The sequence below is a fragment of the Choloepus didactylus genome, chromosome 10, assembly GCF_015220235.1.
Source record: "Choloepus didactylus isolate mChoDid1 chromosome 10, mChoDid1.pri, whole genome shotgun sequence".
Classification (NCBI taxonomy): Eukaryota; Metazoa; Chordata; class Mammalia; order Pilosa; family Megalonychidae; genus Choloepus; species Choloepus didactylus.
In genome coordinates, this window is record NC_051316.1 from 123,145,950 (window position 1) to 123,160,368 (window position 14,419).

Below are 14,419 nucleotides of genomic sequence, written 5' to 3' on the forward strand. Positions count from 1 at the left end.
ATGGGAAATAAAAGCTTTGTGTTTCTCAAGTACTCCAATAATAGGCCTCTTAAACAATTTTATGGACTTTTCACTAGAGCCTCTAGAGAAGGCTTTGCACTCCCAGATTTGCAAAGTTATATATGATGCTTAAGTACTATTAAATGGCATTTTTAATTTTGCAAGAACGTGAAAACATAACAGTCCCTCTCTGACACTTTGCCTCCCAGCTCCTCTTTTGTATTCTTTCCCCTGGGCAAATTCATGCCTGAAAGAGAAAATAAGATATCAGGAAGATAGCAAGGTCTCCCAGCTACATGGCTGTGCCTGGCAAGCTGGCTATAGGAATGGGTGTGAAAGCCACCACTACAGTCCCCAGTTCCACTCTACTCAGGGCACGTTTATTCTGGAGGCCTCATCTGAGAAGGCCCTCATGCCAAGAGTTGTCGCCACCCTAGCCAGGAAGCAATCATTAGTAAGGTAGGTGCAGATGAAGAAGCTGAGGTCTAAAAGAAGGGACTTGTCCATGGTGGTACAAGTCTAGGATCCAAACACTTCTCCAGGCTAGTCTAGTTCCCTGCTGTTCAAAGAGTAGCCCAAGTTCCAGGAGCTCTATCACACCAGGAAGCTTAGAAATGCAGAATCTCAAGCCCCACTGCAGAACTACTGCATCAGAATCTGCATTTTAACAAACTCCCTGGGTGATTTGCTGATGGAGGTGAAAGTGGAACATTGGCAGAGTTTACTGTCAAGGCTCTCTCACTTATCTCTGGGCCTTCCCTCTCTGCTTTGGCTTCATCCCTACCTATGCTCTTAGCAACCCCTCCAAGTAATCACAGACATCTTGCAAGGCACAAACCCTAGAGTACCACATCCAAAACAGCTTCCTCTGTTAAACTTGACCCTCCTCTTTCCCATCTAAACTCCCATGGCTTAGTCTTGCCTCCTGGGGTGATGGCTGTCCGATAAATTAGTCCCTACTAAAATGATCATTTCTTTAGTATGTTAAGATATGACTAGTTTTGTGGTGTGTGTATTTTAAATGAATGATCAAAGAGAGACAGAGCATGATTCTTTAATGAGAGAAACAACTGAAGGCCCTTCCAACTAAAAGTGTGATTCAGCCATCTAGAAGCTATCTAGAGGCTATCTTCACCAGTGACTCAGGCTCCACAGGAGCCTGTGAACTGATCACGTCTTACTTTCCTATACAATAGAGCCCTGTCATAGCAGAATCAAAAATAGTTATTCAAAGATACCAGGGATATTGGACCTCAGGAATCACCAGTTGGCAAAACTGAATTCAACCCCAATTTTTTCTATTGGCATACTGCTACCACAAGTATTTATGGAGTGTTGGCAAATGGTCACTGGTTTCTACATGGCTCCCGAGGCACATTCTGCACATCTTGCTGTAGAACGTTAGAGAAACATCTCTCAGCTGAGTTTTTGTTTTATTGCAAGTATTCCACTATGGCTCCTTATCATCAACTCCTGAGAGACAAGTCACACCCCCAAACCTTTCTGAGGCTTCCCAGTGCTGTGGAGCTTGGAGCTGTTTTTATTTGGGTTGACGTTAAACATAGGCTTCATCCTAACTTAAATCCGGAACCCCTAGAGAAAAGGATGTATTTTGAATTGGCTATTTCACTTCCTGGGAGAATGGGGAAAGGAAGCACTGGTCATTGGCACCACAAAGGGAAGTTGATCACTTACTATGTGCCCATGTGCAGCCCAGATAAAGCCATCCACATGAAGACATGCCTCCCGCCCAGTGATGACTTACAGGTCTAGGGGTGTCTTTCCCTTTTTAATGTTCGATGGGCCCCAGCCATATTCTCCTCTGAGTTCAGAAGCCATTCCTCTGTGGTGAGTTCCAACAGCCCCACTCCTTGCTCTACAAGAGGAATGACTGAGCACAGATGGAAGGAGCGGTCTCTTTGCAAAACTGTTTGGACAACACTGAGACAGGGTAGGGAACCCTTTCTTACATAGATATATGTCCTACACCTTTCCAAAATGGATTTGAAGTGGCTAAAAGCAGAAGTCATTGCAAACGCTGGGCAGTTCCTTTTAAACTGCCCCTCCTTGCCTTCTTTGGAAGGGAGAGCCCAGCCTCTGCTGAGTCTTTGCCTTCCTGTGGACCATCCTCGCTCCTATGTTCAAAAAAATGGTGGAGAATTTCATGAAGGAAGACCAGGGCAACTATGGGCAGCTTGAGCCTAGCCCACTGCCCATCACTGACACAGTCCAGGGTCACCTGCATTAAATGACTCTCACCTGAACTGATGGCTAGGATGGATATGAAACATTAATCTCTGGAGCTCCATTAATAAATCAGGTCACTAAGATCTATTACATAGGCTTCCCCTTCCATACATTGAATGCTAGGACTGCTAGACATCTTAACTTGTATTTCTTTAATATCTACTCCTAAATATGAAACAATGCCTAATCTCAGAAAAATACAACAGTGATCATAAGAGAAATAAATAAGAATCTCCACATACTGATTGATGAGTTCACCTGGGCTCCAGAACATACTAGCTACGAAACCTGGATCCAGTTACCTGAAATCTCCTGGCCTCCATTTCCTTATCTATTAAAAGGGCAGAACACCACCCACCTCATGTTCGTTATGAGCATTGAGCGTATGTAGAACAAAGAACAGAATGCTTAGCCAAAGAAATCACTCTGTAAATGTAAGAGAAATTAACCTTCGCTATGTACCTTCCCATTCATTTCAGAGTCACTCTGGCTTTGTTGCGGGATTTAGAAGCAATGGAAGGGGCTGGTGAGAAACCTGTTGGAAAGATATGCTCACATGTAAGAGCATCTCTTTCCCCTGCTCTGTGAGAGGTCAGTGAGGTGCCAAGAAGCTTGAGTCGGCAGCTAGCTAGCCTGAGCTGTCCTGAGTTTCCAGGGTCCTGTCCCCTAAAGAAAAGCCAGCTGTTTACCTTAATGCTTTCTTCCCACTAAAGAATCATTTTTTCTTTTCTTCTCTTGATCTTAAATGTAGGAATGATCCGGAGAAGCTAGATGCCTTCATCATGGACAAAGCCCTTCTGGATTATGAAGTGTCAATAGATGCTGACTGCACACTTCTCACCGTGGGGAAGCCATTTGCCATAGAAGGTATTAATCAGTCAGTCTTCATTCACTTTTACTCAGGATGTGCTCAGTTTGCCAACCTAGCAAGTCACAAATGCCAACGTCAGAGGCAAAGAGCTAGTCATCTTTCTTTGTTTTCATTTTCAACTCTTAAGTCCATAACTATTAAGTTGCTGAAGTTGGGAATTTATTTTTCACCTACTCAGCAAATAGTTGTTAATACACTTGTTAGAAAATAACATGGTTGTTACCCAAATGATGCTGTTTCAAATATCCGAAAGTGGTGGCACAATGTAAGAAATGGGGATTCTGATTTTAATTTAATCTGTATTTTCTAATGGCCAAATCCTTTTATGAATCTAATGTAGCAAATCAGGATCATTAAATTTTACAACTGGAAGAAACTCTATGTCCATCTAATCCGATGCTCACATTTTATACAAAAGGAAAACCATGGATACTACATCACTTTTTCATACTCATGCAATTAGATCATAATATTGGGATTAGAACCCAAATGTCATGGTTCTTAATTTATAGTGTTTTCCCACTATTTAGAAAACAGTTATAAAAAAAAAATCTCTATATATAACTGAGAACCCTTTATGGTTCTAAACAAAACCTTGTTTGGGTCCTCAGGTTTGCCTTTCTCCCCACTGGCAGCCAATTTTGCTTTCCATTTGATCAGCCAATCAATCAAACTCCAAGACTGGAGAAGGATTGCTTTGTCAGTAGCTCCTTTCATTCTGAACGACGGTTGATATATGGAACTGATAGTTTGAACCAGTAAATTTCACATCTCCCAACTTCCAGCTTCCCTTCTCTGACAGTACATGCACGCTGACTCTCAAGACTGCCGTGCTCACTTGTCAGAAAACATTTTGGCTTGAAACAATCCCGTGGGGATGCCCATGTCCTGTTTCCTGAAACCTGTAATATTCTGTAGTTAACTAAACAATTCTGATCCTAATTTCCCAGTTTCCCAACCACAGTTGGTCTCTTTCTCCCCTAAACACATCATCAGATTATTTTACTTCAGAGTTTTTTTGATGAATGAGAATGTAATAGCTAAGGCTGTTTCTTGGAGCCTCCTAGGAGAAATCAATCTTCTCTCCAGGTAAAGTGACCCTCACCTGAACCAGGGATGGAACTCAGGAAGAGAGAGATTCAGTGGTAGTGGTACTCTAAGACTATAGTCTCAGACAGCAAAAGTGCAAAAAGAAAAGAAAAAGCTAGAATACCAAAAGAACATTCATTATATAACCTATTTTGATGGAAAAATGGAAGAGTAGTACATTTTATTTCTGTCCTAGATGCACTGGGTGATTGAGATCCCATTAACAGCTACTAATAATGAATCATGTGTAGCAGACATAAGAATGAGGGGTTCCATTTTCTACCTTTGTCTTCAGGGGGCAACCCTATCTTATCAAAAGGCAGTGATGAGATAGCGTGTCTGCCTCTGCTAGACCCCAGTGCCAGATGCCACACAATTAACTCCCCGCTGGTTTCCTGTTTACATTTCCATCTGTGCTCATGAGACTTGGTGTCTTGCAGTTCCCATCATCTCTAGAAACCACATAGTTTTCCAAGGGGATAAACACAAAATGGCGCATGGAAGCTCTCTTCTGTAAGACAGCAGGAAGACAGCAGACTTGAAGAGAGGGAGCTTGTTATCACTGTTGATTTATTCTCAAAATGAATGGGATGCAAATCAGAAAATTTAATTCCATATCATCCTTGCCAACCAGTTCACAATACCAAATCTGAACCTGGCAAAATAAGTTACAAACATGTTACAAACAATGTTATACAGATACTAGTCTAGATTGCTGCTTTTTTAAAAAATGGTCATTTTATAGATTTTTAGGGAAGTGTTTCTCTCCATGAAATTTTTAAAAATATGAGATGCTTTCCTTTAAGCACATTGAGGCTTCTTGAATGTATGAAAAATGTGGACTTCATTAGTTCAATACAGTAATAAGTAAAACCATGAAAGTGTAACAAACCACCAAAGCAGTTTATAAACAATACTCACCTATTTAACTTGGGATACTGTTTCATTCAGTATTTCTTCACAAGGTCTAGTACAATGCTAGTCGTATAACAGTTATGTAATAAATGATGTATGTAATAAATGATGCTATGTAATAAATTAGATAACTCATGAGATTAGAGTTGCAAAAAGTGCTTAATTCACTGACTAATATAGTTAACCAAACAATGTCCTGGTAGCCTGCACATACTTTACTGAGTATTTACATAACTTCAGGAATTAGGCAGGAAGGTACACTGATTCATGGAATCCATTGATTCCTTCATATTGAATATGCCTTCACTCTATAGTATTGATATTGCACCAACTCAGTGTGACAGCTGAACACCCTCAACTTCATCATTCTGCTTTTAATTAGGCTTAAAAGGCTCCATATTGACCTTGAAACCTTTTCAAGGGTACCCATGCCACTAAACAAAACACAGCAGAGCAAAGCAAAGCTATCATGAATTCAAGAGTGTGTAGAAAGACTTTGGTCACATTAAACGCCATACACCAGGGGCACAAAGACTTTTCATGTGCCCAGGGCAAAAAGGGAGGTGTTGAGATAAATTAATACATGGCCCAAATCAATGCATTGGAGCCAGCTGACAATAGAGGTCAAGTGAGGAGAACAGACATTGGGACCGCACATTAGTGATTCGTGATTCGTAACCTTTCTTCCAAAGACCTTTGCCTGTTCTTGAGTTTATTCTTTCACTCACTCTCCAGTATTTATTGAATACAGCGCTTGGAGCATTAGCTTTGGAGACAGGGTACCTGGTTTAGAATAGAGTTACTGTCGCTAACTGTGCAAAATCAAACAAGATACTTAACTTGTTCTTCAGATTCCCCGTCTACATAATGGGGATACTAATAGTGTGATATGGTTGTTGTGAGGATCAAGTAAAATAATACATGTAAAGCATGAAGAAGCATGTCTGGCACATAATAAATGCTCAATAAATTACTGTTCTTCAGTATATTGAATTAATAAATTGAGACCAGTTGGCTTTTCCATGCATCTCAGCTTCTCTCATGCACTTCGCTTCCCACTTGGAAGGAGGACAGAGTAAGAGAAATCCAGTTTTAAAGTCCTGTTTATAGTTGGGACTATTACGACAGATTCTGAGCCATTGCCCCAGAGTAGCTAAATATGATGTTCCGAGGACAGACTGCAAAAATGAATGGATCTTTCTTCTTGGACCCTTTTTAACCCTATCTGAGACTTTATTTTCAAAATATTTATTTTCCAATGGCATTTCAAGGAGATTCTTTTAGTCTGTGAATTTCTAACCATTCATTTGGTAGCCAAAATGTATTTCCACAACTCTTCAGCTGAGTAAAGCTAATTTATCCATGGGGAAAAGATCAGGATTTTATTCCAAAAATTGTTCTCTTGGGCTATTAAGCTGTATCCAATTTCCAGAGAGTCTGATGCCTTCATCTTTAGGGTTGAAGGATTCCATTTTGCTTCATGCAACCACACAATAGCCAACTTCGTCTTTATTGCAAAGCCACATTGCTAATGATAATGAAAACAACTCAGGCTGCTAAGTTGAGTCAGCAATTTAAAAGTAAGAATTCTTTGACCAATGAACACAATCAAATTTTAAAAGCAACTGATAAAGAGAACAGGAATGAAAACCTTCAAGGTTTTACTTTTTATATTACTAAACAAAATGAATTTATTTGTCTTTTAACACATACCCCTTTTCATTCCCACATAGATTTTTTTCCCATTTCTCTCCTGGTTCTGTATGCATAGTTTGTCTTAATTAAAAAATAATCATAATAATACATGCTAAAAAGTCTTTAAATTCTCAACTTTCAATAAATAATGTTCTATAAATAGTAAATTAAAAAGGCTAGCAGGCTATTTTTAGCAGTCTATGTCAATTCAACTTAGACATGATGGAATAGAATGATTTAATATTTATTATTTCCTATGTAACAATTTTTTATAAATGTCACTGCAACTTCAGTGGAGCTTTTTCCCCAGGACAATTTTAATACTTTTGTTGTAGTGCCCAAACTCTAGTCTTAGAATCTGTGCAAAATTTTTCATTAGCATTAATTTCAGTTTTTCAACTTTCTTATTGTGTATTTTTGTCTCATCCACCAAAAATACCTCTATCTAGTATCAATCTAAGTTGCTTCACCTCATCTTTTCATTCCTCTTCAGTGCTTCATAGTTGTATGCATCCTCCTCATTGAGTTCATCATCGTATTTTATCTCTTTTGAATTTCTGCTTCACCCACATTTTTTTTTCCAGAAAAGGTCATGTAACTTTCTACCATGTTGTGTAATTTATGTATTCCTCATCTTTGCCTATGACACAATAAGCTTCTTATGGATAGACTGTGTATCACATTGAACTTGGTAGCCCCTCTAGCATTTGACAGTGTCTGGCACAAAATAATTATTCATCATGTGTTTGTGGATTTAGTGAATAAATAAATAGGTGTGCAATAAATGCTTATCAAATGAACAATGCAAACAATACTGCCATTTTAACACTAATCTGGGCTGGAATTATTGGTTTGAAGAGGATTTTTTAGGAGAAACAGTATAGTCAGGGAAGATCCTTGCTAGATCATTTCCTCACGTGTTATCACCATATATTTACTCTATATCCACACAACCTATCGAAAAGCTTAAAACAAAATCTGCCAATGAATAATGTATATTTGTGTCTGCGGAAAACAAACCATCAGTTTAGGCAATGGTGGATTTTTTTCTGAATTACCTGGTTTGGGAAGATCACATCAATGTGGCTGTAATAACAGAGAATATAGGACAAGTTTTCCCTTGATTTGGTCATGTGTTGTAACGAATGTGGTGGAAGGAGCAGTAACTTTAGAGTCAGACAGACCTACTTTCAAATGCTGGCTGTGCCAACTACCAGCCCCATGACCTCGTGCTGGTTACTTATTCAGTTTTTAAGTCTCTCAGGTACACCTGCTCTGCGTGGTTCACGTAGAGATTAGACATACGTGGAATAGTTTCAGGCACACAGTAGGGCTCCATATCTTATAGTTCTTGTTATTAGAAGCCCAGAGTGAGTGTAACTAAGCTGTGTGCCATGATCTAGTGTATGACCTTGGTCTAGTGCACAGTTGACACAATGGGATAATTATGTAAAAGATTTATTAGAGGGCAGTACTTGGTGCATAGTAAACCAACAATAAATATTAGAAATCAATGTTGTTGAAAACTATTGCCTCCAGGTGAAAACACCATGTTTGTTTTAAGCAAATCTGGGCTAATTATCTTGACAATCAATCCACTCCCACTAGATGTTTCCAAACCCCTCTACTACATGTATGCTCTCATGTCCCCCAGTTTTCCTTGTTTAATATCCATCCCTAATAGAGGGTACGAACCATGACAGCAGGGACCACATCTGCTTCATTCACTGCGGAATCCCTACCACTTAGCACATGATGTTCATTCAGTTAATATCTATCAAGTGAATGAATGAATGAGTAGATCCGTGAGTGAGTATACACGTGCCTAGTTTTGCACCTGACTCATAAATAAGTACCAAGTAAATGTTTGTGGAACTGACTGTTCAGTGTTACTCAGTATAATATTAAGTTTCTAAAGAAAACCAGCTACTTTCTTATAGTTACCCACTGTAAATGTTATTTAATGATAACATCAGCAGAAGAACAAGCCGTCCTTCTAGTCTTTTATTGTCTGTGTTGCCTTTCAAACTGAGACTAGTAGGCACAAAACAGGCATCCAAAATAGCTGTTTGAATGGAAAATTCTAATAATGCTTTTGACTTTGACATAATCTCCTTGACTGCCCATTATGAAGAAACAAAGTTTTTTGCTCTTTATAGCTCTTTAAAACTCAAAATTTTTTCTACATTATTTATTTCTTCTCTTTCATTGGTTATATGTACATCTCAGCCACATATTTTTTTCCAATTCAGTTTTTTTTAGATATATTTACATATTCTACAGTTATCCACAGTGTACAATCAGTTGTTGATAGTACCATCATATAGTTGTACATTCATCATCGAAATCCATTTTTGAACATTTTCATTACTCCAAATAATAAAAATAAAAATAAAAATACAAGTAAGGAAGAACACTCAAAATGTTCTCATCCCCCCCATCTCACCCTATTTTTCATTTACTTTTTGTCCCCATTTTTCTATTCATTTGTCCATACACTAGATAAAGGGAGTGTGATCCACAAGGTTTTCACAATCACACAGTCACACCATGTCAGCTGCATAGTTATGCAGTCATCTTCAAGAATCAAGGCTGCTGGGTTGCAGTTCAGTAGTTTCAGGTATTTCCTTCTAGCGATTCCAATACACAAAAAACTAAAAAGGGTTATCTATATAATGCATAAGAGTAACCTCCATAATGACCTCTCGACTCTATTTGAAATCTCTTAGCTGCTATTTTTTTTCATTTTTCTTCTCCCTTTTGGTCAAGAAGATGTTCTCCATCCCATGATGCCGGGTCCAGGTTCATCCCCAGGAGTCATATCCCCTGTCGTGGGGAGAGCAGTGAGTTTACCGGCCAAGTGGGCTTAGAGAGAAACATCAGCCTCATATTTTTAAAAAAGGATCTGTGTGTCTGCATGAAAAGGATCAAAAACTAATACCCTTGGAAATTACTTGTAAGTTAGAAAAATTATGGAAGATGTTTGATAATATTAAATATCTTTGGATCCTCGGCAGCTGTGGTGGTTTGGAACTCTATGTACCCCAGGAAACCACGTTCTTAAAGCTAATCTATCCCTGTGGCAGTAAATCTATTGTATAAATTGGGCTTTTTGATTAAGTTACTTCAGTTTAGGCATGGTCCAGAGTGGGTCTTAATCCTCTTCCTGGAGTCCTTTACAAATGGGATGAATATGGAGAGAGTGAGAGAGAAATCCCTGGAAGCAAGAAGCTGAAAGCAGTGAAACCGGAAGAGAAGACAGATGCCGCCATGTGACGTGCCATGTGACAGAGGAGCCCAGGATCACCAGCAGCCAGCCTTGAGGGAGAAAGCATCACCTGATGATGCCTTGATGTGGATATTTTTCTCAACCTTGAAACTGTAAGCTTGTAAGCTGATAAATTCCCACTGTTAGAAGCCAACTCATTTTATGGTATCTGCTTTCAGCAACCTAGCAAACTAAAACAGCTGCCTTTTAGTTCTTGTCTGTTTAAAGGGAATCAGCCATATTTTTAATTTATCTTCCTCAGTCATCTTGAGGTATCCAATGGCTAAAAACAAAATGTAGTTAATTAGCCTCTTTCATATGGCTCATCAAAGAGATTAATTGTGTAGTAACAGTTGGGAAAATGAGCAAAGCCATCCAAGAGTAGGAGAGAAAATACAGAGTCCAAGTCAATTAAGAAAACTCTGACAACATATTACATCCATCTTTATGCTCTCCCCACATCCCTTTCACTGTGTCCCCTGAGCTGAGTAACCACTATGCTGAATCTTTGGTTTGTTATTTCCTTGTTTTTTTTCTAATTATGGTTTTATCACTCACATATCTGTTCCTTAAACTATATTGTTTTGTTTTGAATGTTTTTTCATTTACAAAGTGGATTCCTCTGCAAGAAATCTTCTGAGACCACCTTTTTCACTCAATATCATATTGCCAAGGGTCATCCATATTACTGCATGCAGTTCTAGCTTTTATATTTTACACTATATAATATTCTAATTGTATGACTGTTCCACCATTTATTTATCCTTTCTCTTGTCAACAGACATGTGGGGTGCCTCCACTTTCTGCTATTATGAGCAGTGCCTCTAAGAACATTCTTGCGAATACCTTTCTACGTACTTGCAGAGTTGTTCTTTGGGAACGTACTTAGGAATAGAACTGCTGGTTTAACTTGAGTATTTAAATGTTCAACTTTTCAAGTTAATATCAAATTGTTTTTCAAAGTGGTTGTATCAAATTTACATTCCCACAAGCAATGGATAAACAATCTTATTGATCCGCATCTTCGTTAACACTTAGTATTATCAGACTTTTTTTGATAACCATAGTAATTACAAGTTCTTATTGATGTTTTAGTTCTCATGCTGTGTAGTATGTTCATATGGTCTTAAGATATTATTTAAAAATAAATAAAAGAGGGCCTTGCATGACTAATGATGAGAATACATAATAAACCAGTGATATACTCAACACAATTTTGTGTTGTATTAATACAGAGGAGGGGTTGGAGGAGAGGTAGACAGGGAGTACCAGCCCTAGTGGAGACCTCAACTTTTGCTTCTAAGGAATATCTCGAATGGAAGGACAGAAGGCATTGGAATAAAATGTTCCTGTGGTACACTGGGCACAACCCATTCATTCTCTCCTTTCCAGACTCATTTCATCTACTCAGAGATGCAGCAGACTGAAAGGTAATTATATCTCAGAGCATCTTTGAGTCCTTTGAAGGGGAGATGATGAAAATTCACATTCTTTTTATCAGTTCTGATGGCAATATCTCCCCATGTGGAGGCAACCTCTTAAGAACAACATGAAATGCTCATCTAAGATTGTATTTTCTCCTAGGATATGGCATTGGTCTCCCACCCAACTCTCCTCTGACCTCCAACATATCGGAGCTAATCAGTCAATACAAATCCCATGGGTTTATGGATGTACTGCATGACAAGTGGTACAAGGTGGTTCCCTGTGGCAAGAGAAGTTTCGCTGTCACTGAGGTAAGGAAAGACTGCTGGGAATGTTGATGCTTTGGGTGGCTTTACCTTGAAGAATGTGAGGAAATGCTCTTACCTGTGCCTCTTGGTCAGCAGTTCAGGCTATGGCATCACCAGGTCTCTCCATGATACTTGGGTTGCTCCTAATGTCCTTTGGAGAGTGCCCGTTCCTATAGCAATTTGCCATGAGACATGTTTTTCTTAGATTTAAATGTGACAGAGATGAATAGGGTCCTGGTAATATCCAGATACGGGGGTCACCCGAGCCTCAGGGAATGAGATGAGAGTATGTGGAGCTAATCTTTCCCAGGGATGGAGGTCTGCACTGCAGTATATCTTGATCAAGGCAGTAACAAACTTTTATAATGAAGCTTACCTGTGTGCATTTAAACAAGAAACATTTCCTCATACAGGCGCTGTTGGATTTGCCTTGAACAACCTAAGATAGCATTTTGGGATGTCACCCTCACAGACCCTAAAGGTAGAATGTGATTAAATGAAACCACCCTCTGTTCATTGGGCTCATCTATGAAGTCCCTTTTCCAGCAAGATTTCCCTTTGCCCAAAACACTGAGATCCCACCTTTTTTTTTTGCTTTCTCCCAGAAAAGGTCAGAAGAAGGAAGCATGCCTGTGAGTGTTTTGCTTGCTACACCTTTTGCCTCAAAGTCATGTACTGCTGGACTATGCTAGTGTCCTAGTTTGCCAGAGCTGCTATAATAAATACCACAGACTGGTTGGCTCAAACCACAGTGATTTATTGTCTCACAGTTTTGGAGGCTGGCAGTCCAAAATCAAGATGTTGGCAGGATCAGGCTTCCCCTGAGGTCTAGCATTCCAGTGGTGGCTTTCCAGCCTCTGTCACATGGCCGTCTGTCTCCCTCTGTCTCCTCCTAGGGGTCCAAATCCTCTCTGCTTATAGGACCCAGGTATTCCAATTTGCTAATGCTGCCGTTATGCAAAATACCAGAAACAGATTGACTTTTATAAAGGGGATTTATTTGGTTACACAGATACAGTCTTAAAGCCATAAAGTGTCCAAGGTAAGGCATCAACAATCGGGTGCCTTCACTGGAGAATGGCCGATGGCATCTGGAAGACCTCTGTTAGCTGGGAAGGCACATGGCTGATATCTGTTGATCCCAGGTTGTGTTCCAGCTCCACTCTCAGTTCCTGTGGGTTCTTCAAAATGATGCTCTTGGGGCATTTGTCATCTCCTAGCTTCTCAGGAGCAAAAGTCTGCTTTCAACAGCCTTCTTCAGACTGTCTCTCTAAGTTGAAGCTCCTTTCCAAAATGTCACTCTTAGCTGCTCTCCAGTTCCTTCTGTCTGTGAACTCCTTTATACAACTCCAGTGATCCAATTAACACCCACCCTGAATGGGCAGGGTAACACCTCCATGGAAATTATCCAATCAAACATTTCATTCACAGTTGATTGAGTCACATCTCCACGCAAACACTCAATCAAAGAATTACAATCTAATCAACACTAATACATCTGCCCCCACAAGACTGCATCAAAGAACATAGCATTTTCTGGGGGGACATAACACAGCCAAACCATCACACCAGGTATATTGGATTAGGGCCCACCCTGAGTCAGTTTGTCCTCAACTCAACTAAGAACATCTTGAAAGATCCTATTTACAAATAGCTTCACATCCACAGAACTGGGGGTTGGAACTTGAACGTGGCTTTGTAGGGGATATGAGTCAGTCCATAACAGTCAGTGTAGAGGATGAGGGCCAGCCTTGAAGGTCAAATGAGACTTACTGGAAACTCACCTCTGCCATCAGCTTACCCTTGGGCAGGTCACTTAACCAGCTCAGCTGCAGCCTGCTCATCGCTTCCACGGCTCTTGCGGGGAGTGAATAAAATGATAGTTTAATGAACCGGGCCACTGTCCCACCACCACCCCCAGCATCCGGGCCAGGGGTGGGGCAGGCAGAAGGACGGTGCAGCAGAAACAGTATGGCCTGGAGGGCACCCCTGCCAACAACCTCGCCCCTAAGGAAGCTCGTTTTTGACCTGCCACCCCAAGATAGTCCCAGTTTATGTCTCTTGCCACAGGGTAATTTTTTGGCACCCTCTTTCACTCTGAAAAGAAAAATCCTAATTTGGATAACAAATTATATAGTCATCAAGTAACAAGACATGAAACATGTTTTTCTTCCCTTCCATTTCTGGCGATTGGACATTAACATTTGTCGTCCCCACGCCTCCTTTCCCCCATGCCCATCCCGGCGATAACCTTGGTCTCCTCACTTCCTATCTCTTGGCAACCCCAGAGCTGCTCACTGCAGTATCTCTGGAGGATATACTCATCTTTTTTTTTAATTCCAGGGCTTCACCTGCTCCCCAGAGTCACCTAGGAAATTACAGGTCCAATTCTGCAGACTAGACTCTAGCAATTCTCAGAGAGGAATTTTAAATTGACCTCAGATGTTCCCCCCCAGCCTCCCAGCACAGCTGTGCCTCTGACCACAGTGGACTTGTCGTGGATCAATTCCACTGGGGAAAATGGATGGCAGAGTTTACATTTCCTTCATTTTCCTTTGACTCAGAAAAAAAAAAAAAAAAATGTAACTTTTTCAATCCCTA

The 14,419-nt window shown here is 40.1% G+C and overlaps 1 protein-coding gene across 1 annotated transcript in view; it reads left to right on the top strand.

Moving 5' to 3' along the window:
* GRIN3A (glutamate ionotropic receptor NMDA type subunit 3A) overlaps nucleotides 1–14,419 on the top strand; it is a 173,624-nt gene that overhangs the window by 121,909 nt on the left and 37,296 nt on the right. Inside the window, exons 5-6 of the mRNA XM_037798455.1 lie at nucleotides 2,999–3,114; nucleotides 11,670–11,821. Of these exons, the coding sequence (XP_037654383.1) occupies nucleotides 2,999–3,114; nucleotides 11,670–11,821 (268 nt within the window). The remainder of the gene's footprint in view (nucleotides 1–2,998; nucleotides 3,115–11,669; nucleotides 11,822–14,419) is intronic.